Below are 27,653 nucleotides of genomic sequence, written 5' to 3' on the forward strand. Positions count from 1 at the left end.
TTGAATTAACTTAGTTAATGTTTTTATTAGGCTATACATTATTTGGTAAAACTTAGAAAGCTGTTGCATCCTCTAGAAAGTTTTAACGTATGTACTTTTTCCCTAATTGTTATTACCGGTAATTGCCATGGCCTTCATTCAGGTTGAAGGGGAAGTGCGTTGTATCTCTCCGCGTACAGGAGGCGCTCGTGTTTACTTTCTGCTGGTCTCCAGCTGTTGGTTTAGAGGAGCGCTGCTGTGATTCACAGCTGTAGATCTTCAGTTCTCTCCACGGTCAGGGATGCTGACGGGTCATGTCAAGAGAAGAGGCGAGTGGAACCTAACTAATCCTGAACTTTTCTTCTCCTGGACAATATACTAATACATCTGAAGTGATTTCAAAGAAGACCGCTGCTGCTCAAGGGTGTTCGTCTCATCTTTCTATAAGAAACTGATTAATTCGTAATATCAAATCCCTTTCGGCGGACATGTAAGTAGCCTAGCTAATTCCAGTAACACTGCATTTACAGATGAGCTGTTTATTTCATCAGGCTAATGACACCAAATTTATTTTGCAAACGAACGCCATGACACGACGCGACCAACGTTCAATATGATGAAGCTGCTGTTGCGTTTCAATTTATCGCGTTGCTGGCATGTATGTTGTGTAAAACTCCATAGTTATGATTTTTATTGTTTCTTTTAGTGGCGTGTCATCATAAAATGTTTCCAAAGAGAAGAAGCTTGACTTTTCTCACTGGGGTTTTGATCTTGGCGCTGTCATGTGAAGCGAAAGGTGAGTCGTGTTGTCTGTTACGAGTTTATTCATTCAGTAGGGCAATACAAGCAAAGGTTAGCAGTGTAATGATATATTTATATTATTGGCTCATAAATAACATCTTTCCGTGTAGGCCTATATTTTAAATAACACTATTTGAATGTTTTCTAACCTTTGCTTTAAATTTTAAGGAAAAATGTGTTCAAAACAAATCATCAAAGGGTGCATATTTTGCCCTGTACGTTTCAAATGTACTAAAAAGAATTCATAATCACTTTAAAAGATGCCTTAATATTTTTTATAGAATTTAAGTGATAACATGTAGGGATAAATACAGTGCACTTTTTCCTTTTTCAGCCTCTTTGAATTGTATGGCAGTTATTTTTTTTGCTGAAATTACTGGAAGCGCTGTTGCAATTGTTATAACATGGCAAAAAAAAAAAATTGATGTGATACTGAACCAATTTTTCTTTGCTAAAGGTCAAGACATTTAAAAGAGACCTTTTGCAGCCCAATATGTTTATTGACTACATTAGGGAACGTCCTGGACATGTGCTGTGTTTACTGACGCAGCCGAATAAACGCACACACAAAATCATTCTTTTGAAGTCTTACATCTATATCTGCACTGGGGTGTCTCAGACCAAACAAGAGGTCCCTCTTCCTTGGACTGTAACAGAAATGTAGAGGTACATAATTCAGTGTTCCCTGCCAAGTTGAAAAGCAATTTACATAACTCAATCTCAAACTAATGTCTCCTACTGTGCTGGAGATTGTGTATCAGAGAGATGAGTCAGAAAGGTGTGGAACTTCTCCACATGGGTCATCACCCTGCTGTGAGCCCAAAGGACATTTTACTATCTCCCAGAGGAAATAAACAAATGTGTTTGTCAATAAAAGCCAATTATATGTGTTATACTATATCTTCATTGTATTATAATTGTTTAACATTCTTTTAAAATGAATTCATTAATTATAGAACTCTGGAAATGCTGAAAAACCAGACCTTATCCTTTATGGTGGCTTAGCAATTTATGGTCTTATTTATGTCACTGAATCTGAAACAACATGATTGGGTCTGGCATAATACATCTGGATGAGTTAACTCTGGTATTTACTCTGTTAAAGGTGATTACTACTATTGGTCCCATAAGAATGGCAGGTTAACCCACAAGTCAGAGCCTGACCTCTACTAAGTAAACAATCCATTGTCCTCTCTGTTTATTGGTCCATATGTTGACTCTGTCCCTCATTGTGTGCTATGAGCCCTTCTTGAGGAAGGGTTCCCAATCCGTGTTGTCCTTGCATTGCTCTTCTTTTTTTTTTTTTGAAAAAAAGAGCCATTCTTGGAATGCTATATCCCAGTTCTCCCACTATCTGTGTGTTAAAATCAAGGAATGAGGAAACAGGAGTGTGATTATATGGCATGTGTGTAAACAGCTTCTCTTGCTGTGTTGAATCAATGGGGTGTATGTTGTTGGTGGAATTTCTAGAACAGTGGCATTCTACAAGCTTTAATGTTAAATGAAGAATTATGAAATAGCTTTTCTGAATTTTCTTTAATAGATTGTGTCAGACACAAGTGCTCTTGGTTCTTTTAAGAGGGTTCATTGTTGGGTGAAGTGACTATTATGTTGTAGAGAAACACGATTTGGAGCTTAAGGCAAGACAGTTACTGGATGTGTTTCCAATGTGTCTTTGGCACCATGTGTCAAGAGCATTACTCTGTGAGACAAACACTTGTTTTCCTTGAGTCTTTCCTGATTACATTGACCTTTTAATACTACTTTATTTTTATAAAAGTTTGAGATCAAATTTAGTTTTAGACAGTATTTTTTCCCCATGCATGACTGGGTGTGTTAACCAAATTTTTTACAAATTGAGAGAGGAAGTACTGCAGATTGACTTGTCCAACAACTCTGCTGTCATCATGTGATAAGTGCTGGTCCATGTTTAGAGCACTAGAGTATATGAAATATGTTCATAAAAAATGTAAGCATGCTCAATCCATCTGTATCTGATCTATGATCCATGTGGTGATTTTCCACGTTCACTACTGCAGAGATTATTCATCTTTGCAGACCAAAACACTAGTTTATTAATAAACAATTAAAATTAATGTCTCCTTGCTATTTTTACATTTATAAACATTAGGCTACTGCCAGTGCTTTGCGGCCAGCTTTATGTGTGTGCTTGAGCACGAGACATATATTCCGCCCCCCCAGTACCCTGAGTCTTTGAATCTGTAAAAAAAAAAAAAGTCAACAAACTGAAAAAATAGAACCAAAGGGTTTTTTTGAGGTAATGGCAATCTGTGCCATTCATGTTAAAGCAGAAAGGTAAATTTAGTATCAAAATGTATCGTTCAGGAAGTGGTAATGAAGTCAAGGTATCAGTATATCAAACATTTTTGAACGAGACCCAGCCCTTCTAGCATCTTTGTTTAGATCATGATTTAAATGCACTGGTTGCCTCTTATTTCAAATGGCTATAGATATTTTTAGTTTAACCCTTATGCATGACTGTTTCACCGATCAATCTTACATATTCAGGTCTTTAGCAACCCAGATCTATATCTTAGATGGATAGATCTCTACCTGTTGCAATAGTATTAAACTTTCCTGAAAATATTGTAGCAATTACAGAAGAATAAAATAAAATAGTTTGTTACATTTTGGAGCTTGGAAGGGTTCAGTTTGAGCAGATGTTTTATACCATCATCACTGTCATTGCTCATATTGTCTCAAACATATTCTAATTTTCAAACCATTTTCAGCCATCTTCAAAATCATTATTTTGATCTCTGACAGCTTCTTGACCAGATCCACCATCAAATGACAGTAACACTAATATGTGATTGCGTTCAGTACTTGCTCTGCAGTAAATTACTGAGTCCTTTCAAGTTTAGCAGATAATACTTATTCTTTCGTTTTCTCCCTGCAGTAAGTGAATCATTGTGTATCAGACATTACCACCTTGTGGAATAAGGGTTAATTGCACTTATTCTGTCATTTAAAGATAACATTTTTGTGGAGAAAAAATATACGTACACTCATACACAACACCCTGTATAGCGACCCTATACAATTTTTACAAAAAAAATTATGAAATATCATTAATATATTTATAATTGTATTATTTTTTGCTTGTTATATTATTTATAATGAATTAATTGTATGTAATTTTCCGTCCGCTAGAGGGCGTCTATTTAAAACGAAGCCATAGTTTGATGACGCCAAGTTTGAGCTCAGAATCTTGGGACATGTGGTCTTCTTCTTGCTTACAGCCAGTAGAAAATGTTATGTTTATCTGCTTACCCCCAGTGCATCCAACATGCAGGTGTCTTTGTTTCTTCAGTAGAACACAAACGAAGATTTTTAACTCCAACTGTTGCTGTGTGTAGGTCATATAATGGTGTGAATAGGTAACAATTCTATAAGAGCAAAACTACGGTGGCCGAGACAGCTCAACACGCTGCAAATGAAGAAAGCACCAGCAAATAAAGAAAACATCTTCATCAGTTTGACAACACGTGCGCTGCAAAAGTTCACAACAAATACAAATACAAAAACGCGCTGCAAATCCTCACAACACATGCAAATACAAAAATGCGCTGCAAATCCTCACAACACATGCAAATTTAAAAACGGGCAGCAAAAAAATTACAACACAGGCCAATTCAAAAACTGACCTGAAAGGTGAGGTTTTTTTGTTTACTTTTATATCATGATTGTATAATTGCTTTGTCGTTTGGATATTGTTGGCCTAAATATATTGTTACACTGTATAAAAAAGACCATGCAATCATACATTCAGGATGTTTAAATAAACAAAACAAACAAACTCACCTTTCAGCTGGTCAGTGACCAACAGTGACTGGCGAGTAAGCAGGTCCCGTAGGGGTTCGTCACTCAAAGGAATCCCCTTAAAACATTTCCGTTGTGGTCTGCGTTATTTGCAGCGCGTTTTTGTATTTGCATGTGTTGTGAGGATTTGCAGCGCGTTTTTGTATTTGCATGTGTTGTGAGGATTTGCAGTGCGTTTTGTATGTGTATGTGTTGTGAGGATTTGCAGCGCGTTTTTGTATTTGAATGTGTTGTGAACTTTTGCAGCGCGTTTTTGAATTTGCATGTGTTGTGAGGATTTGCTGCGCGTTTTTGTATTTGCATGCGTTGTGAACATTTGCAGCACGCGTGTTGTCAAACTGATGAAGATGTTTTCTTTATTTGCTGGTGCTTTCTTCATTTGCTGCGTGCTGAGCTGTCTCAGCCACCGTACAAAACAAACAAACAAAACCCCATGCTTAGAGAACATGCACAAAAACCCTGCTGCTCCTGACGACACATTGATGTCTAAAGACACAAACTGATCGGTTTCTGTGAGATATATCTATGATCTTGCTAGCTTGACCTTACCAGACGGAAGTAATAGCAGATGGGAATACTAGATAAGACTCGTCGGGATGTGAGATAAAAAAAATAAAAATAAAAAAAGTAAAGTTGTGCACAGATGTACAGCAGCATTTAAGTATGAAATTGAATGAATAAATGTAGGCTAAAATTAAAACTACATGGTCTTCAATATGTTGATTGACTGCTACTGTATATACTTTATTCAAGAGCAGTGAGTGATTTTTCTCTTTACTTTTAAGTTTTTTTATTTACATAATTTTAGAGGTGAGCTGTCCCTTTAAGGACCAGTGTTCACAATCATTAGGCTGCGCTGCTGTCAATACAAGACGTGCTCACATCTCATATAGACACACGCAATTTTATTTTCACTTTAGACATAACCGACTGTGTTTATATATGTTAACCTTGTGTGTATTTGACAGTATTAGCACAGTAAGACTACTTCCAGTAATCACGTGTGTTTGACAGGCGTGCACGCTCAGCACATGTAAAACACGAATTAAATGTTTAACCGGCAAGGCTTTAAAAAATGTCTTAACACCCCCTAACTTTAGTGCATAAGATTGGATTTGCTCATATCAGCGCGTAGATTCACAGGCACACTCAAACAGAGGCGAAATAAACTGAGAGGAATATTTCAAACTAAGAGAAATAGAAATAATTAATTAAATGCAAAACCATTTAAAAAACCGACAAAACCTGTATTTTTTAATAAAATACAAGCGCGTATTGAACCGCAAATACCGAACAGTTCAATATTATATTGAGTATTGTGACATCCCTACAAAATACAACCGTAGATACGTTGCTTACAGATCGTTCACTCGATCCTTCTAGCAAACGTCACCTTTTCCACCATATAAGTTAAAACAATAGTCATTTGACAAGGCTTCTATTCATTTTGTAAAATATATATATTTATATTTTTGAGAACTGAAGTATGATGTTTTTGCATGCTTGTATTTCAGAGTACATCACAGTCACTGCATTTATTTTAAAAATAAAACCTTGAACAAAAAGCACTGGTTTTGGTTTTGTCTGGGGAAAGAAGAGCGTTCGTGCTTGCGGTTGCCAGGGTTCAGTAATTTAAATCCCCCAATCAGAGCTTTTCTGTAAAAAGAACACGTATACTATCCAATGTTTTACCTAAACATTTACAATCTGGCAACCACGCGAGCGGATGATCTGAAATAAACAAGTTGGCTGCATTGTAGCAATCTCCATTTGAGATGTTATGCTTAAAGTCTCATTCAGCCAGCCTGTGTTCTGTCAGGATGGTCAGGACTCACGAGCCACTTCGCTGAACAACTGAACTGCTGTGTGCTGCTGAAATAAGCCAATCAGAGCAGAGCTCAACATTAATATTCATGACTCTTCCAAATAAGGCAAAAACGTCTCAGGTTACATATGTAACCCTAGTTCCCTGAGGGAACGAGACGCTGCGTTGAAACGCTGTGAGAACGCCTCTGCGTTAATGCGTCGTGAAGCGCCTGTAGAACCATTCCATCGGAAAAAAGATCGATCGTCGGCGTGATGACGTCATCGACCGGAAGCTATAAAACGTCCGTGAAAACAAACAGGAACTAACTTCTGATAAAGCCTGAAGTAAGTGATCACGGACACGCCGGGAGTATGGCAGAGCGATGCAGCGTCTCGTTCCCTCAGGGAACTAGGGTTACATACGTAACCTGAGACGTTCCCTTTCGGGGAACTCGAGCTGCGTCGAAACGCTGTGAGAACGCTTATACCCACATCGCCATAGGACCAAGTGTCTCGTATGTGTGAAGCCGAAGCGCACACGGTTACGAGAGTACCTGTGCCCCTACTGTAGATGCCAGGTCTAGTTCATAGAACCTGACAAAGGTAGAAGGAGACGACCAACCGGCCGCGTTGCAGATATCGTGGAGGGAAGCCCCCGACAAGAGTGCTTTAGAAGCAGCCATACCCCTGGTTGAGTGTGCCCGGACAGCCAGTGGAGATGGCTGCCCGGTAGCTTCATAAGCAAGTGAGATGGCCTCGACCACCCACTTGCTCATCCTCTGCTTGGATACTGGGGCCCCCTTCTTAGGGGGTCCAAAGCAAACAAACAATTGTTCGGATTTTCTCCACAGGGCAGCTCTGTGGACATAAGTATCCAGTGCCCTCACAGGACACAGCAGATTTAACCTTTCCTGGTCTGACGTCATAAATGGAGGAGGACAGAAGGCTTGTAGAGTGATGGGGCCCCGTGGGCTCGTAGGAACCTTGGGGACATAACCCGGCCTGGGATGTAGAAATGCTTTCACCATCCCAGGCGCAAACTCTAGACATGAGGGCCCTACTGACAGGGACTGAATATCTCCTATCCTTTTAAGAGATGAAATGGCCAAAAGGAAGATGGTTTTTAGGGTGAGGAACTTATCCGAAACCTCCTCCAGAGGTTCGAACGGAGGTCCGGACAAGCCCCTCAGAACAATGGCCAAGTCCCATGCCGGGACCCTCGAGTGCATAACTGGCCTCAACCTTAAAGTGCCACGAAGGAAGCGTGTAATTAGAGGGTGTCTTCCCAAAGACACTCCACTGCAAGGGACGTGGAAGGCACCCAAGGCCGCCACGTACACCTTAAGTGTGGAGGGGGTCAACCCTGCCGAGAACCTCTCCTGCAGGAACTCCAGCACTGTACCAACCGGGCAGTTAACTGGGTCCCACTGGCGTTCTCTGCACCATGCTGAGAAAAGTCTCCATTTCAAAGCGTACAGCTTCCTTGTGGACGGAGCTCTGGAGTGTAGGATGGTCTCTACGACCTCGGCCGATAGACCTTCCTCTATGAGCCTAGCCCCCTCAGAGGCCAGGCCCACAGTTTCCACATCTCTGGGCGTGGGTGCAGGAATCTCCCGCCCGCCTGAGAGAGTAGATCCCTCCTGGTCGGAATCTCCATCGGAGAGCCTTCCAGGAGAGATATCAGGTCCGAAAACCATACTCGGGTCGGCCAGTTCGGAGCCACTAGAAGTACCTGGGCCCCGTCCCGGCGTACCCTCTCCAGAACTCCTGGAAGCAGGACAATCGGGGGGAAGGCGTACAGAGGCAGCCTCGGCCACTCCTGTACCATGGCATCCAGCCCCAGAGGGGCCGGATGGGTCAGAGAAAACCACTGCGGGCAGTGAGAATTCTCCGCCGAAGCGAACAGGTCTATCTCTGCTTTCCCATAAACCTTCCAGAGGAGCTCCACCACCTCTGGGTGGAGTCTCCATTCCCCGGGCCTCGGCCCCTGTCTCGACAGGCTGTCTGCTTCCTGATTCAGGGCCCCCGGGATATATACTGCCCTGATTGACAGCAATTTCCCTTGGGCCCACAGGAGGATCCGATGTGCCAATTTGTCCAACGGACGAGACTTCAGACCCCCCTGGTGGTTTATATAGGCCACCACGGACGTGTTGTCTGTTCTGACTAGTACATGGTGGCCCCTGAGGTCGGGCAGGAACTGTTTCAATGCAAGAAACACTGCGAGCATCTCTAGCCGATTTATGTGCCAGTGCCGCTGATGTTCCTGCCATAGACCCTGGGACGAGCGACCACTCATGGTCGCCCCCCAGCCCGTGAGAGAGGCGTCTGTCGTTAGCGTTACGCGACGAACATGAGCCCCCAACACGGGACCCTGGGATAGAAACCCCGGGTTTTTCCACATGACCAGAGCACGTAGGCATCGCCGCGTGACTTTGATCGTGCGGAGCGGATTTCCCCTCGGGGAGAACCCTTTTGTTTTGAGCCACCACTGCAGTGGCCTCATGTACAGTAGGCCAAAAGGTATCACGTTGGACGCTGCTGCCATGAGACCTAACAGTTTCTGGAACTGTTTCACAGTGACGGCTCGGCCTAGCTTCTGTTCTTTGGCGGCTGCCAGGATCGATGCTATGCGTGTTGGCGATAATTGCGCCCGCATAATTACCGAGTCCCAGTTCACACCTAGAAAAGTGGTTCTCTGAGCCGGAGAAAGCAAACTCTTCTTGGCGTTCAGCCTCAACCCCAGCTTCGACATGTGGGCGAGAACAGCATCTCGATGCTGAACCGCCATCTGCTCTGTATTCGCTAGAATCAGCCAGTCGTCGATATAGTTCAGTATGCGGATGCCCTGTAGACGCAGCGGCGCCAGAGCTGCATCCACACACTTGGTGAACGTGCGGGGTGACAGTGCTAGACCGAAGGGAAGTACACGATATTGGTATGCCTCTCCCCCGAAGGCAAACCTCAGGAACTTCCTGTGATGTGGAAGGATGGAGACATGAAAATACGCATCTTTGAGGTCTATGGTGACAAACCAATCCTCCGATTTGACCTGCGCTACAATCTGTCTGAGTGTAAGCATCTTGAATTTGAGCTTGGCCACCGAGCGATTCAATAGCCGCAGATCTAATATCGGGCGTAAGCCCCCATCCTTCTTGGGCACGATGAAGTAACGGCTGTAAAAGCCAGACTCCCTGCTGGGAGGGGGAACCCTCTCTATAGCCCCTTTTTGCAGGAGTGTCTCTACTTCCTGTGCCATTACCAGAGCCTGCTCCGGGCCCACCTTTGTAGGTAGGACACCGCAGAAAGGGGGTGGCCAACTTCTGAATTGAATAGCGTACCCCCTTTCTATTATCTGCAGGACCCAACGAGATATGTTTGATAGACGTTTCCACTCGTCTAGAAAATCTACTAAGGGAACCAGCCTCTCGAGGCTGGCCTCTGGTGTATTTTGAGCAACAAGCACAGTGCCCTGAAGCGGCGGACCGGCAGGGAACGACTGACTTGACTGCTCGGGGGCCCCCCGAAGGGGGTGCGGACCACCCTCGGGTGGCCCGCGGAGACCGACTGCGCCCCGGCATTGCGGCGGGGTTGGCAGCGCGGCCCCCCGAGGGTGCCGTAGGGAAACGGGTACCGTTAGCAGGGGTAAACACCGTTTCCCTACGGGGGGAACCACCCTCAGCGTCCTGACGCTTCTGGCGTCAGGAACGCTTCGACGAGGCCTTCTTGGCGATCAGGACTGTCCGCAGATCAGCCCTGCCCCTCGAAGGCCTCGTCTGAGAGCGCCGCCCCTCGTCCCCACGCTGAGGGGGAGCTCGGGCAGCGACGCTCTGCTTCTGTGAAGCCCTGTGTGAAGAGCTCGTACTCGGTTTGGGCTGCTTGGTGGTATCAGCAGCAGCCCCAGGGACCTGGACTCGGAGAGGGAGGAACTGCTTGAGCGCCGCAGCTTGCTTTTTCGACTCCTGGAACCTCTCGGTGACAGTATGGACTGCGTCACCGAAGAGGCCTCCAGGAGAAAGCGGCGCATCAAGCAGAAAGGCTTTCTCCCTCTCCTTGATATCTGTGGGGTTCAACCATAGGTGCCTCTCCGTAGCCACCAATGCTGCCATGGAGCGGCCAACACATCTGGCCGTCTCCTTGGTGGCCCGGAGAGCTAGATCGGCTGAAGATCTTAATTCAGCTACAATATCTCCCCCCACAGCATCACTACCGTCCAGATCCCTCAGCAGGTCAGCCTGGTATGCCTGCACGATAGCCATCGTGTGCAGGCATGCAGCCGCTTGACCCGCTGCCGAGTACGCTTTACCCACCAACGCCGACGTTGTTTTCAATGGTCTGGTGGGTAAAGTCGGGGCCTTAAGGGACGATGCCGAAGAAGGTGAGAGATGGCTCGCAAGCGTCTCTTCAACCTTTGGCATCGCCCCATAACCGTACTGTCTCAGCCCGCTGATGTTGCTATAGACTGAAGTCTGCGGGCTGAAGACACGATATGATGCCGGTCTCCTCCACGATCTTGCCACCTCGGTGTGCAAGTCGTGGAAGAACGGCAGGCCCCGTCGCTGAGGTTCTGAACCGCGAGATGGCAGGAAGCGTTCGTCTAGCTTGCTATGACGTTTTCTTCCTGCCTCAGATCTTTCAGTGGGCCAGTCGATGTTTAATCTGGCCACTGCTCGCGTCAAAACCTCAACTAGCTCTTCACTAGCAGGGGACTGAAGTGGCGAATCTTCAGTATCGATACTTTCAACGTCCACCTCCTCAGAGCTGGACAGATGAAGTACCGGCGACTCTCTCGGGGGGGAAGAAACCGCCATGCGTGCTTCCATGCCCCGAGAAGAGCCGCTGGATGGAGCAGGTGAGGGCAGAGATAAGGCAGCGCCCGTCTCTAACCCCTCTGCAACATCCAGTTGTGATCCCCACGACTGCAGCCTTCGCTCCGCCTCGGCGGAAGCGGGACCAGAGCCGCGGGGAACACGAGCCGAGGCACCCTCCTCGAAGAGTGCCCGGCGGGAGCGCAGCGTTCTTAATGGTAAACGCTCACAGTGCTCACAAGCAGCCCCCTCGAGGGCTGCCTGGGCATGCTGCGCTCCCAAGCATGCAACACAGAGAAGATGTGTGTCCCCGCCCGTGATGTAGCGTGGGCAGGGAGGAACACACTTTCTGAAATTGCTGCTCTCACTCGCCATTTCTATCTATTTTATTTTCTCTTTTCTCTGTTAATATATGAAATATTTAACAAAAAGGGTGGAAAATCTCTGATAATAGACAGACAAAAACACCAAATAGACAGACAGGTTCACACAGATCGCTTGCTGAAGGCTCAGAAGCTAGTTCCTGTTTGTTTTCACGGACGTTTTATAGCTTCCGGTCGATGACGTCATCACGCCGACGATCGATCTTTTTTCCGATGGAATGGTTCTACAGGCGCTTCACGACGCATTAACGCAGAGGCGTTCTCACAGCGTTTCGACGCAGCTCGAGTTCCCCGAAAGGGAACAGAGCATTACATCCTTGGGACAGTTTATAGTGTTGTCAGTGGACCTGTAAAAATGTATCTGGACAATTTTTGACCTTAAATAAGCCACTTACCCTCTATATAGATATCAGATAACAATTTAACATATTGTTTCAAATTCTAGGGCACCTTTAAATTATTTGAATTTTCCATGGTTGGGTTGACATTTCTGTCTTTATAACTGAGGGTATTTTAATCAGAGGAAGCTTAAGTTTAAAATAAAAATGTTTAAATGTAATGTATTTTTCTCCTGGTCATAAAAATATAAATATTTTTGGATATCGACCGATATGAAACACTTAAACTACTTATATCGCCCAGCCCTAGCATGACACTCCTCCAGCAACCCTTACAAACATAAACACGCCAGTCGTCTCAGACAAAGTGTGAACACAGCGGTTCAAGAAATGCTCTTGCTTCCCTGTTCTCTCGTGTGGTCAAGCATTTCCTGTTTCTCACCAACTTTCTTGCTGGTGAAAAGAAGCTGACTGCTTTCTCCCAAGAAAAAGTTTGGGTTCCTGTGGCACCACGCCTGGCTGTTATGAGCAGTGCAGTTTTATTTTTTTATGTTGATCTGGCAGATGATTGCTGCTACAGAGTGTGTACTTGAAGTTGAAGCGAAACAAACCGTATCTATGCTAATAAATACAGCTCTGTGATTTATGCACTCTAACGGTTGTAGAGTTTAATGAAAGACATAAATGTGTATCCAACAGTCATGGCAGTTGCCAGCTGTTTAGAGTGGCATATGTATCAAAGGCCTGGGTTATGCTCTTTAAAGAGGACAGATACGGTAAAACGTGGTATATTTTTTATTTGCAGCCACAGGAAAAGACTTTCACTCTTTCTTTTAAGGGTTTCTTTTTTTCCTCCCCTCAGATATTTAAATCAGTTCCAGATTCTGGGTTGTAAGCAGGAGATGTTGTCCCTCATGCTCCATTTACCTCAATGATCTACCTTTTAAAGTAGAAATAGCTTTGATAAGAACAGGGAAAACAGGCTTCAGTTATGCAGTGCTCCCTTCAGCTGGCTTCTCAGCAGGTGTCAGGATCTCTGGGTTTATTAGACAGATAATGCAGCTCAGCAGGCAGGCCCCGCTTATCAAACAAATGATAATGGAGCAGCTCTGTTGGAGCCATGCTGTGCCTGTGATCTGCCTCGGCAGGACAACAGTAATGCAGGCGTCAGTCTCTGTCCGCTTTGGCCAAGTTAGAGAGAAGCTAAATGCAATGGAAAAGCATTGGCTGCTTCATAATAAACTAAGCTTTGAATGATTAGTAGGTATCTGCCTATATTATATTGGAGAGTAAATTGCAAAGTTATACATATCCCCTACAACTTATGTTTGCTTATGACATTTTTGGTTAATTTGATTTATCTATCAGCTATAATACAAGTAAGAGTGTATTATTCTCAACTCTGTTCAACATTTTTATAGCATATTTAGGTGTGATAGTTCACCGAAAATTAACATTTTGTCCCATACCTTCATGTTGTTCCAAACCTGTATAACTATATTCTTTAAATAATGTTTTTACACACAAGATGGTCTTTGGGGTGACACTTAATTGTTCCTATCTTGTTCTCCTTTTTTTCTTTCTTTTTTACAGATTCTTGGTTGAGCTGTTGAATCACAGTCACACTCAACAACAACAACAAAAAGCTGTTGAACAAACTTTTTTTCAAACTAAATTGCATTGGTTTGACATTATTTGTTGTAATCTTGTTGTATGAAATTAAATCAATTTAGTCAAAACATGTTGCCCTTCCTATATATCTTTAGACACACACACAGTCATCAAGAATCAGCATATGAATCTCAACAATGGTGACATGTTTCATGCTGGGAGCCATCATTTTAATACCACATTGGCTCCCAGCATGCATTGCGGCATGAAGCATGTCACCATTGTTGAGATTCACATGCTGACTCTTGATGTCAGTGTGTGGCAAAACACTTTCCCCCTGTAATGTGCATAAAGTTTTGCTGGTAAAATATTGGTCCAAAATAATATTATTGATTTATTAGAGTTTTGGTTGAAAACTTGATCATCTTGGTTTCTTTCTTAGCAAATATTATGCTTTTTTTTTTTTTTGTTAAACACGGTAACAAAGGCAACAAACTCACACAATGAGGCTAACTGCCCAACCAAAGGAAACACTCATCACCAAAATAGTGATGACCAAATGATTTTCAATTTAAAAATCAACATCTAAACCTTTCTAATGGAGAACATTTCTTGAATTGCCTCAACTACAAACAAATTTGCTATAGAATAGTTGCATATCTCCAGAAAACAAATAATTTAAAGTTGACAAAACAAAAAAATGTATATCAAAGACAACTTAGTCATTTACAAAAGCTGAGTCAACAAAAAAAAGCTAGTGGAAATTGGTACTAAGATTTTTTGTTGTCGTACAACCTTAATTTTTTACAGTGTACACTGTGGAAACTGTGTCAAACTATTTTTATTTATTTATTTCTATAAAAACCAAGTGTCAAAGCAACACTTGTTCACATGCATATGTAACTTTTTTAACTTCTCATCACTGGCATTAGCACAGTTACATCTCATGGAGAACAGCATATAGTTCACATAGCACCCACAGCCTAACCAAAAGGTCTAGACTTCAGCTTAATGGTAACCTCAAAAATCCACACAAAATGACTTTTAAATGTCAAATAGAACATCAAACTTTAACAGGTTAACCCATTTACAAAAACACATTAAACACCAGTTCATTTCAACATTTACTCTCCTGATCCAGCTCTATGCAAAGCATGCTGGGAACTAGAAATACACTGCCCAGTTTCAATCAGTCTTAACACAAACGGTTTAGGTTAACTTAATATTTTACAAATTGTATTTCATTTAATATGTGCAAATGGCAATTAAATAAAAAACTTAAGATTTGTGTTTTTCAGCTTATTGTATTTAAATAAACTGAGCAAACAGCTAGAATATTTTTTCAGTGCATGCTAGTTTTTTCTCAGTAGTATTTTTTATTAAATAATTTAAATATATATTCATGTGTATAATTCATATAATTATATAGCGTAATGTATTGTTTTGATTTAGTTTATTTAACTAGACTGCAAAAATGCATACATTTACATAAAGTATTTAATTTAGTATTTTACATTAACAACATCATTAAAAATGGTATCGAACTTATTTTATATTCTGCTAATATTTAAAGGTGCGCTGCATACATTTCCAAAGTGGAAGAACATTGTTTTGGTTGTTCTTTTGGCTCTGCGTTGCGGTTATAGGTCTCGCCATGTCTGAAAAGCCAAAGCCATGTTGATTCTTGTTTTGTTACGAGCTCTGTGAGTGTTGCATTTTAGTGTGCTCTGTCAACCTTTCCCACTCCTTGTGACAACCTATGCCACTCCCACAACATAAATGCATCAAAGTAGCCAGAGCAATGTTTCTCTATATACGGATATAACAAGAGACACACAGGCAAGTGACGTACAGAATTTTCCGGCTAAAACCATACTGTCACTTAATAATAGGCTTAGTGAATCATAGTAAGACATTTTGGAAGATAGAGATATTGATGATGGATTGATCCATTATTTAAATTTGATTTATTTTAAACAAAAAAAAAGTTACATAATGTACCTTTTAAAGTGTGATATCTCACCCGAAATGTAAAATTTAGTAATTTCCTTCATGTTGTTAAAAAAAAGAGAAACATTTAGCAAGCACAAAATAATTGACCAAAAGCAACATAACAGTCATAAGTAACACCATAATATTCATAATATAAAACTTATAGATAATAGATAAGTTTAATAACTTAATAGATAGCAAAGTTAAATTCTTGTAAACCAAATATCATATCTGGTTATTATGGGCCTTGTAATTTAAATGTGTGAATATTAAAATTACATAAATAAAATTTAAGGGCAGGCCATCAATCCAAGGTTTTTCTACATTTCCCCACCTGGGACGCTGGGTCTGCTTTTCACACACATATAATGTGTGACTTTTTTAGAAGATATGGAATATAGATTACTTATTTGTTATACCATTTTTATGCCATAATGATGTTATGGTGTGTTTTTTTCTTTTTTGTTGTTTTTGGAGCATATTTATTGTATGAAAAGAGCTGTGAAGAACTTTACATATAATAGGAGCTGCAAATGTATGCAGTTTCAATGGGCTACACTTATTATTGTGCTCTGCATCTAATGTATTCTGTGTTAGAGAAATTATGTACCTGGCACAGAGTTGAAAATGCCTAAGGATACAAACAGCTGTAACCAGAGCTGTTCTTATCTGCCTGTCTGACTGCATGCACTGTAGACAGAGTTATTGTCTGCCTGTCTGTCTAAAAGAGCTGCAAACTGTATCAACTAAATGCACCACTCTTGTTGAAGAGATCTATCTGGAAATGTCAGTTCACAGAATTATGCTTTTGAGAGGAACATTGTCACATTTGTGTGTTAGCATGCATGTTTACATGTGTTTGTAATTTGGCCGGGATTCAGAGATAATTATGATGTTGACGGCGGTGATTTCACTATTAACACATTTTTCTTGCTGAAGTTTGTCTTGCCACAGGAAGTGAGAGTTGTTTAAGTGTACCTATGTGGCAGTTGAGTTTTAAAATAATTATTAAGCAGATACCTCTATTTGCGTGTGTGCACACATGTGCGTGTGTTCCTTGGCATTGTAAATGCTGAGCAAGTTTACCAGCACATTTCAATGGGAAATAGTGCAGTTGTTAAATTTGAACATGATGTTTATAATATTAGGTCCTGCAGTGATTCCAAACACACATGCACACGCTAGAATATTAATGTCAGGACAGCATGAACCCAGTCTGGCAAGAACTAATGCTGTATTTTACCCCATATTTTAATCCCAGATGAAAACCAGAACCATTAGCCCATTATTCTCCTCTGAGGTCTGAGGGCTTTTCTTTGTAGTTTGTGATCTATGTTAAATGTGCGCTCACATCACAAATGCCGTCGGTTTTGTGGGTGAAAAGTCAGTTTACGTAAACAAAGCAGCTAATGAGCTGCATTTGTCGGCGCTGTATTGCGTCGACGCGGCTCTTTGAGTGTCGGTATTTATAGAGGAGGTATTAAAACACAAAGGAAGCATGCCAAGCCTTTGAACTTATTTTTTATAATCTGTTAAAAGTTTCAGTGCTTGAATAGTTCTCAGAGTTCAACCGTATTTCATCCCCTGCTTGTCTATGTACCTGTGACAAACCGAGTTGGAGTGTTTGCACAGGTGGGAGAGGGCAACTCTGAGACAGACTGAATGGGAGATTGAGAGCTGCCATCTAACTTTTGTTCTCTCCATTCCAGTGGACTGAGCTTGTCGGAGCAGTGTCCTCGTGCAAGACCAGGCCAATGCGTTCGTCATGCAATTTGCTCTGAATGGGAGGTTCCCTGTTTCAATTTAGGAGGCTTCTTGTGTGTTTCTTTATCCTCTATTTTAAAGAAGGATTAGCCTGTGTTTCGCAGGATTACAGGTGTCCAACACAACCGGGATAAACCTCTCACTGTCAGCTGTGAGAGATGCACTTCACTGTCACAAAGTGAATCCAGCGGTCCATTTTGTGAGCTCTAGCATTCAAGGAATTTAAAACCTGAATGGAAGGGCCTCTTTTTTCACCCTGTATTGGTAACTCGGGTCCACTTTTCCTAGGGTCGTTGCAATAGGTCAAATGTCAAGGATAGAAAAAGTACAGAGAGAAGTCCTAAAACAGTCCTCAAGTTTATTTCAGCATCTGAGAAAGAAAGGGAAAGATTAAAAGAAATTGGGTGAACTTTTCGTGTTCTCAGTGTAACGTAGGGTCAAAAGTGATTAATAACATCAGTTTGGCAAATGCGTTTTGTGCAGTCTTGTCTTTTCACGAACAGCTGTGTCTGCTCTGGCACGCAATTCTATCAGTGTCATTGCTACAGCAGTAGCTCACGCTGCAAGGCATAACTCAATAAGTAAACACTCATGAGAAAGAAAGAAGAGAGAGAAATAGATTAAAAAAAGAAGCAGCAAAAAGAGAGCCAAAGCAGGATTAGAGGCCTTGCGTGTGATGGCTGTCGGCCGGGATTTTTGACACAAAGGCCGAGCTTAATAAGCAGGTGCTCATTATGGTTCTGGAGACCAGGTTACTCAACATTACCCCTGAAACCCTGCGGAGCTGCAAGTATATTTACGAGGGCGGGTTTGGCGCGCTGAAGTGCCCTTTCCCTGTGGTCTAAATTGCTGGTGGTCCATATGAGGAGGAAACAAATAGGGAATGCTGTCCTACGCTTAAGAAATTGGAGATGCTGTCCTACATTGGGTTTCTGAGGTTGTTAGATCACAACCTCACTTTTGGGGGGCCTGGAATTCTGAATAGCAAAGCAGAAATCCATCATAATTTCCGCCAGCATGAGCGAGATAAATCTCAGATATGCTTTGTATCTATAATGAATCGTAATGTATACTGGTTCCCTGTAATTACAGCCTAGAGTGAAACACAAGTCATACTTGAATATGGCCTTCTTCTGTATGCATTTGCAGTCTGCAGTTTGAAACCATTAGCTATAATATAACATGCCACCGATTGTTAATCATTTTGTTGAGCTGTGGACTGGAGAACCATGGCAGCTTGATGACAGACAGGGACACTTTGTGCATTTACAGCAATGGATGCTACTTGTATCTCATCTCAAACTCTCAAAATATCTCTATCGGGGTGAGGTTGATGAGGCTGGACACTCTTGATCCAAATGCCCCAGCTGGCAGTTTAAATGTCAGGGGTTCATCTGAGAGCCTTGGCACCAGCCCATTTCTAGCTTAACACGGGTAATATCGCAAGCTAAAGTAAAGCTATCATTAGTTTAGTTTAGTTAATTTTATAGGGTAATAAGTTCATTTTACACCCTTAAACTGAATTAAAACATAAATAATAAGAAGTTATCTAAACTAAAAACATTATATTATATTATATTATATTATATTAATTATTTAATATATTATATATATATATATATATAATTATAATATAAAAATACAATAAATTAAATATAAATATATAAATAATTGATATGATGTGCAGTTATAGCATTATATTACTGTCACATTCAGTTATGTTTTCTGTAACACACTGTTTGTATGTTTGTATTTGCTGTGTGCTGAAATCATTTGACATTGGCGAGCCGAATCTTGAATCAATATGCTGATTTATAACCGCTCTTTCACTAAATATAAAATATCTTAAAGTGTGTTCCGAAGATGAACGGAGGTCTTATGGGTGTGGAACGACGTTAAAGGGCAAATGTGGAGCAACGAGCCTTATCAATATTCGACGACGAACATGTTTTGAAAATACTAGAAAAAATGCACAAAAAGCATACCTGGTTCTTCTCATCAAAGTACCTGTGTTGCCCATTAGTCGGTACAGACGACAAAACTGCCGTCTCTTTTGCAGCAGATCTTCGTTTCTGCATAAAACGGAGGGAATCCTGCTGCTGTTTTGAATTTTTGAACATTTTATGAATCTTTGTGAGTTCTCAGCTGGTACAAAATAATGCCATATGTACACACATAAAATGATCACGTTTAATCCAGCACATGCCATTGTTTTGAATTTTCGTTAAGCAAGCTCTTTAGGTTCGCTGTTAAAAATGCCAGTGTGAACGCTATAAGCGGACTAGGACTGTTTGTTTTAGTTTTTTTATAGTATAAGGCCATGCTTTTTGCATACCTGTTGTTTCAATTGTTCCTATATATATATTTTTTTTTTTTTTCTTAAAATTGTTTGTATGCACATTTCACACACATTTTGTGTGTACGCATGCCTAGTGAATGAGACCCAATATAATGTAGGCTACGGGTAATAGTCTGCTCTGTTTGTCTGTTTGTGAGAAGACGCCACCTGCAGATTCCGTTTGACGCAAGCAAGATTGCTGGTACTGATTTAAAGTTCATCTAGCTGGTTTTGCCAGTTCTAAGGCAGTTTTTATCTCCATTCATGTATGAACTAACAATGAGCAATACATTTTTTACTGTATTTATTAATCTTTTTCAATAAAAATCCTTATTGTAAAGTGTTAAAATCTCAGTGACCCAGTTTTTTAAATAAACCAGGAATTCGCAAATGCAAAAAATTACAATCTCTCGGTGCTTAATTTGGAAAGCTGTCCATGTACAAGAATGTCATCAAGATTAAGACAGAGTGAGACAAGGCAGTCTGGACTTTGCTGTGTTTAATTGAATTAATGGGTCATTGGATGATAGGCAGCTGCTCTGCATCCTTCTCAGGGCACAAAGAGCAGCACAAAATCCACAAGGAAGTCTGTGTGGAACCGCACACATGATGTCAGACTTCAGCAGTGCCTTATTGAGTTAGCTTGGCTCCAGAGGCAGCAGTTGGTCGAGTACAAAGTCTGGCTCAAGATCTGATTACACACAGTAGAGAGACAGCTGTGAGCAGTGGCGGTGACAGAACCGCAACTCTGCTTTCAGATTACCAGAATTAAAAGTGAGGGAAGGTGTAAGTGATCCTGTTTACCTAGCCTCCTCTGTTTGTGTCGGAGTAGGAGGCTCTGTGCAAACAGCATCAAGCCTCAATCTCTGCCACTATCTCTCTCTCGCTGATAAAAGAGTCACATTCCATTGCCAAGACCAGCACTGCAGTGTTTGGTCTATCTGTCTCTATCACTGATCACATGCTAAGTCCAATAGCAGCTCTCCTCCCCTTTTTCAGGAGATTCAACATAGGAGAAGATAAAGCTGCCGTCTAGATCACATGGCAATGGTAGATCAAACTCTAGATGACCTGACGGAAGCTGCCATCTGATTGGCTGCCAGTGCTATTTTTATTTTTCATAGAGGGGAGTGTTGTATCAGAAAATATAGATGCATGATGCATTTGTTTAAATACTTTTTTGAAGACTTCTGGTTTGTTTATTTTTAAATTAATTTGTAACACTTTACAATAAGGTTAAATTAATTAAAGGGATAGTTCACCCAAAAAAATAAAATTGTGATCAACTATTCACCCTCATTTTGTACCAAATCTTTATGTACCGTATTCTATATTTGGAGAATTTTGTCAGGTGAAAGTCAATGAGGTAAAATTTAGTTTCTACCCGCAACATTCTTCCACAGAAGAAAGACAGTTGGAACAGGATAAGTAAAAGAATGTACATTTTTTTAATGGACTATCCCTTTAACATTAGTCAATGTGTTATACACTCCAAGGCAAAAAAATTATTATGTTTTAGCATGCTATATGTTTGGCAACTGTTTTTCCAAGTCTTATTGATGGATTGTGTAGCTTTTCATTTCTTACAACCATGTAGAAAGACACGCCATGACCATATTCCAAGATGAAAATGTCAAGATTCAGGCTCAAACTGTGAAAGACTTTAATGTTAGTAGCACCAAGTTAAGCTAGAGGAACTACTGTTACATTTAAACATACTCAACATTTTTTAATATGCAGTCATAAGCTATGTTGAGCAGATTTGTATCAGCGGCGGGTGATTTACAGCTAAAATAATCACCCCGAACACTAACAGAAATGTGCAGTGCAGGCTCTTGTTGTGTACACATGTCTTTTGACAGCACCAGTTAGGTAACTGGCTGCCATTCCTGGACTGTTCATCCAAGTCTTCAGTGTTATTTCTGCTCCTTCTTCTCTTACACACTGACCTCTCTCTTTCTCTCTCATTCCATCTCTCTCAGCCTTTGATAGTCATGTCACTTCCTCCATTCTAATCATTTATCCATGCAGCAAGCTGTCAAGGTCCGTTTGAAGCTCTTCCTGTTACACAGTGATGTTCATCTAAAGCTGTGGAGGCTGCCGAGGCTTCAAAGTATTTCACTGCGGTCTGTAAGACCTGTTCATAAATCCTTTGAGAAATCAAAAAAACATATCAAGATTTCTGAGACAAAGCAGTGAAGAAGCGCATCATGCTTGGTAGATAGTAATACATATGGTTAGGATTTCTTTTTGACCATTTAATGCTCTTTTTGTCTATTTAACCAGCCATGTGTCTAGTATAGTTTCTTAGCCCAGTGATTCACACAATTGTAGTCATTTATTGTACAGTCAGGGTGGCAATAAATGTGTATGAACTTTATGGAGCATCAATCCATTGATCTTGTCTTCAACATTGTCTCAAATGTGCTGAGGTTGTTTCCTGGGAGGTCTGTCAAAAACATGGGATGTCTGCACATGGATGCAAGATGATGTCTCTCTCTTTGTTTCTGTGTTTGTCATTCTCACATTTTCATTGTCTATAGACTAGTTTGACATGCGCATGATGTTGCTAAGCTGAATCTGTAGGCACTAAAAGTTTAGCAGCCACAAAAAGTGAGTTTGGGTGTGACTTTTTTTAGCAATAATTTTCAGTATAATTAAATATTACTATATTTATAATAGCTCTCAACTTTTGTCAAGTGTCTTTTTTATTTGCTCATTTGTTGATATACATACTCAGACTGTCTAAATCATGAAAGAACCTCTTTTTTATTCATTTTTTTAAGATATTATTGTCATTCAAGTTTTGTGCAAACCATTATACATTTTTAGGATTGTATTGTTGTACAGCATTTATTTAAAAATAAATATTTTGTAACAATATAAGCAGTGCCGTTTCTAGGCATAGGCAAATTAGGCGGTCGCCTAGGACGCCAACAGCTGGGGGGCGCCAGTGAGCCCCACGCCCCAACAAGATTTTTTAGTTATTTCATATATATTTTATTATTAATATTTCGTACTTTTGCTATTTCGAGGCATTATGATTAGTTGCGATTATTGGAGTGAAGTCGCCATGGTGATAGTGGTGCTGCTGTAATGAAATGAGATCATGTAGAGGGCGGCAGGGAACGTCGTCATCCGTTCTTTATTTTCATCATCATGAAAAGGTCAAAGCCATCAGGGGCTCAGTAATGTAAAAAGAAAAAAGAGGAAATATAAAAAAGAAAGCGAAATATACAGGTATGTTAGCTACTTATTGGTTACTTGTTCTCTACTAAGCTGGTCACTGTATCATAACGTTGAGCAAAACATTACACTGAATATTAGTACTGGACGAACCACACGTAATTTTATTTCAGGTGCAGAACATTATAGCATAGTTAATTTGAATTAAAAAAAACATTACATCAGAGATAGCTGTTTAGTGTAAATTGATCAAGTAATATTGTCATAACCATGGGCGTCACTAGGCCCTTTTTTATGAACTTATGCCTCAGCCACCCCTAACAAAAATATGTGATTAACCTTTAAAACATATGAAACTCGCGCGAGGCTTCGGCTACGTCTTCGTCCTCGTCCCGTCTTTAAAAGCACACTTTAATGCTTCATTGCTGCATACATTTTTTTAAGATGTTCCTGACCCTAAACTACTGCGTTAAAACATATATATTATATAAATATAATAAAAAATTAAACACAAAAACACTTTAATATTATTTTTAACTGTGGCGATGCAAAGGGATTGCATTTAGAGGCTCAACCTCTCAGAGGTTTTTAACATTTTAGGTAGTGTCGACACAACAAATCCTTACCTCAACCAAAAATACTTTATTCTCTACCAAAACATCTGCCTTTGAGGTAGACCCTGATTCTCAGCACAGTGATGTTATTTCCAACTCACATTGGAGATTTCTGTCACCCTGTCTGCCATAACCTTCCACCAGACATGTATTCTATGTGTGTGGCCCCTGTCATCTTTTGTCTTTACCACTATTATGGGCAATATTTGTCTGTCAGCACGTATGAAGCCTCTCTCTGCCTCACATCAAAGCTTTTTAGTCAGCTTAGACACAACTCTATGACAAATAGGTAAGTGCGCAATTTTAAATGACAGTCCCAGGCTTTCTTTTCTTGAGTCTCTCTGAGTCACACCATTCTTCTAACACATTCTTTATCATGTGTGTTATGTATGCCGTCTGTAAAGCATGGCCTGTTAACAGAAAGGGGGATAAGCTATTTCAGTTTCTACATTTACGGTAGCCACTAGGTTGTTTTAAAGGTGTCATGAACAGGCATTTTTATTTTTTTTATACTGTTATCTGAGGTAAACTTATGACATTTGCAACGTTTTTACATTCAAAAACATCATAATGAATAAGTAATAGGCTATTTTCTTCCCTGGTTTTGAGGCTCTCTCCTGAACGCTTGGAATGCATGGGCTTGCCGCACTGAAGTCTTGGAAGTAAATGCCCACGGCTAGGATTGGATAAAATTTGTATATTTATGGAGCTTCAGCTCCCCTTTCAGTACACGTGAGGTATTGTTTTGAAAGCGTGTGGGGAAACGGCAACAGGAATGATTCGACCACGGGGCTCGCAAAATATCTTTCTCAAACAAACTCAATGATGTATCTCATCCACCTGGTATTTATTGGAATGTACTTTTTTTATTACCTGACCCGCTCGATCGGTGGATATAACCGATAACCCTATAAACACACACATACACAGCCTCGGGACGTTGGACTTTGTGAGCTCTGGCCCATGTCCGAGTCTGATCACGAATCGCTGCACAATGAACTGACGACACCTCAAATAATGGGTTCTCCTGCCTGTGACAGCATGCTAAGTTATGTTCAGTTAGACATGTACACATAACCAGTAGATATCAAACGGTCTGTAACAATGCAATACTATCACATTTAAAAAAAATAAAAAATGTTTTTACTCACATTAATGTGTTGCGTAATTTATTTGTGTAATCTCATCCTGTCTGCAAATCTAGTCTCTTGTTTATAAACAAAAAGGTGGTGAAATTAAGGTATACATGCCAAGTCTTTCCCACGTAAGCTGGATATTCATTAAAAATAAATTTCATCCATGCATTCATAATATTGGAATCCGAATTAAGCTTATGTGAAATGTTTATTGCTTAGGTCCAGTTTAGCTCTATGTAGGCCTATGTCATGTCAGGCACGAGTGGGCCGGGCTACAGAATCAGGCATTGTTCTTATTCTGATGAGGCGGTGTTTCACCACACTTCCACTTCCACGTTAACTAACAAAGTTTTCAGCTCTGAAACTTACAGGATATTTTTTTATTACCATGACCTTTTATATAGCACTTTCCTGGATGGCAACCAGCAACTTCAGGTGAAAACACATCACTCCTTCAGAGAGACTTACATTTAAAAAAATACATTTAGGGCCTCAAGATGTGGCATATTCTGAGATCGATCGTTTGCTGGGCCTGGTGTCAATGAAAGCTTTTCTTTGACTAACAGAGAAGTTTTCAGCTCTGAAACTTACAGGATATTTTTATATTATCCTGACCTTGTATATATCAAAGTCTCAAGGGAAGTTGATTTATCACGACCCCTTTAATATACTTAAGCAAACACTCAAGAGTTATTTTCTTCTTTTTCATTCATTCAGCCACCAGGTCCAAAAGATCTATCTCACATGGTCTGTGCAATTCCCCTTATCTCTTCTGCTAGTGAAAAGATCCATTGTTTGTTCAAGGATCCTGCCGATTAGCAGTCACACTACATGAAATCTAGTCATTATAAACATACAACTGTTTTCCTTTCTGATGTGTTACAAATGTTTATTAACCCACCAATTGTTTTTCAGTTAAGTGCATGATTCATCTAACAGACTTCTCTCCAGCTGTGATGTTCATTTCCACCTTTTTTCTGCTCTATTTCCAGAGAGGAATTTTTCTGCCATTCTCGGCCCTTCTCAGTCTAACATTCTGGAATTTACTGTAATTTAATTCCAGCACCAAAACAACTTTTTCTTTTACCTCCCGCCTTTTCTCGTGGCACTTTCCTGGATGGCAACCAGCAACTTCAGGTGAAAACACTTCACTCCTGCAGAGAGACTTGAAGGAAAAAAGAGAGAAAAAAGTACATTTAGGGTCAGTGTCATTTTTCAATGTATAATCTTGGTGGTTCTCACAGCAGCTGCTAGAGCAGAAACAGGATGTGACAGTACCAGGCATGAATGAGAGGTGCCTTCCAACGTACACACAAGCCATTATGAAGGAAATGGAAAGCAAGTGCTCATGGGAGTCTTCATAAGCTGCAAGGAAGGGATGAAAAGGACCTTGTGCATGCAAGGAAAGAAATTCCCCATAAAATTCTTCTGCCTAACTTCCCCCCTCATAACATTTCTTTGTGGGACATGGTTGACATGCTTTGCCCATGAAATTGTTTGGCAGTGTTGACTTTGCTCTTCTTGTGCCCTATTGCCAGCAAAGGAACATTTCATTCCACAGGGTGCATGAATCTTCTTATACTTTGCTAGTCTTTTATAAGGATACGCAAGACTAGTCGACAAAACAATACTGCTGCTACTATATTTCAGTATTAGAAATCACATGTTAATGTTGCATTTTAAAAAGTAATACTTTATTTTGTAAGTGTATAACTGTATAAAGTAATTGTATCTTAGACCTTGTATGGGTTTGTTGTTGCTGCATATGTTAGTCACGGTAATAATTTTGGGTAATAAGTTCACAAAAAATTATAATAATGCAATTTATTTTATTAAATTATAAAAATTAGTATTGCTAATACATTTATTAATATTGTTAATGCAATATTAATGCTGAAAATGAAAGCAAAATGCACCAAAAAAATACAAATATTTATTTTTAAAAATCATTCAAATTGTTAAAGGGTTAGTTCACCCAAAAATGTAATTTGTCATGAATGACTCTAATGTCGACCCTAATGTCGTTCCACACCTGTAATACCTCTGTTCATCTTTGGAACACAGTTTAAGATATTTTATATTTAGTCCAAGAGCGTATCCAAGTGTATGCACACTATACTGTCCATGTCCAGAAAGGGAAATAAATGTCATTAATTACATACATTTCATTTTTGGGTGAACTAACCCTTTAAATAATAATTAAAATGAACAATGTTTATTTTAATATTCTACCTTTTTTATTCTTTATTAGTAGTAGTAGTAGTAGTAGTTTTGCTAATCATTTATTAAAATTGTTAATGTATTAATAATTATCATTTAAAAACTTGAATAGTTTTACCAAACCAAAAATAGAAAAATATAATTATATTTATTTATTTATTTTTGTGGGACATGGTGTGTCAGCTCCTATATATACACTAAAACACTTTTTTATTTGTATGGGCATTTTTGTTTCATATGTTAATATTTTAGGTAGAAGGTTGACATTTGGTGTTTTATGTTTGGACAAATGCTGTTCTGTTTCTTAAGACATTGTTTCTTGCACCAGGTCCTCCATGGGTGAGTCGTAAAGTAGAGGACAGACAGACTGCAAAACTGGGCCGCACGGTTCGTCTTCCATGCCCTGTGGAGGGTGACCCCCCTCCACTGGTCCTGTGGGTGAAGGATGGGCGGAACGTCAATCCAGGCTGGAGCCGCTACAAGGTTCTAAAGCAGAGTCTGAAAATCAAAGAAGTGGAACTGGAAGATGCCGGAGTGTACATCTGCCGCGTCACCAATGGATTTGGCAGCCTCGCCCTTAACTTCACACTCATTGTAATTGGTAAAAAGACTGCCTCCCACACCATACACCACAACCTTTTATATCTCAGTACTTTGTACTGTTGCACACCCAGAGCATTTGTAGGCCACATCAGTCATCCAGGCTTTAATCAAAACCTGCAACGTTGCACACGCACTACGGCTTGAGGTAGTCTTTTAAGGGGATAGTGCCCCAGCTAGACAGATGGCATCTCAAAACAGCAGAACTGAAGCATGAGTTTTCAACTGAAATAA

At 40.6% G+C, this 27,653-nt stretch overlaps 1 protein-coding gene across 1 annotated transcript in view; it reads left to right on the forward strand.

Moving 5' to 3' along the window:
• Nucleotides 1-242: 242 nt before the first annotated feature.
• Nucleotides 243-27,653, forward strand: part of fgfrl1b (fibroblast growth factor receptor like 1b) — a 50,403-nt gene continuing 22,992 nt past the window's right edge. Inside the window, exons 1-3 of the mRNA XM_067457322.1 lie at nt 243-469; nt 686-775; nt 27,148-27,420. Of these exons, the coding sequence (XP_067313423.1) occupies nt 703-775; nt 27,148-27,420 (346 nt within the window). The 5' untranslated portion in view covers nt 243-469; nt 686-702. The remainder of the gene's footprint in view (nt 470-685; nt 776-27,147; nt 27,421-27,653) is intronic.

Source organism: Pseudorasbora parva, chromosome 11, assembly GCF_024679245.1.
Source record: "Pseudorasbora parva isolate DD20220531a chromosome 11, ASM2467924v1, whole genome shotgun sequence".
NCBI lineage: Eukaryota > Metazoa > Chordata > Actinopteri > Cypriniformes > Gobionidae > Pseudorasbora > Pseudorasbora parva.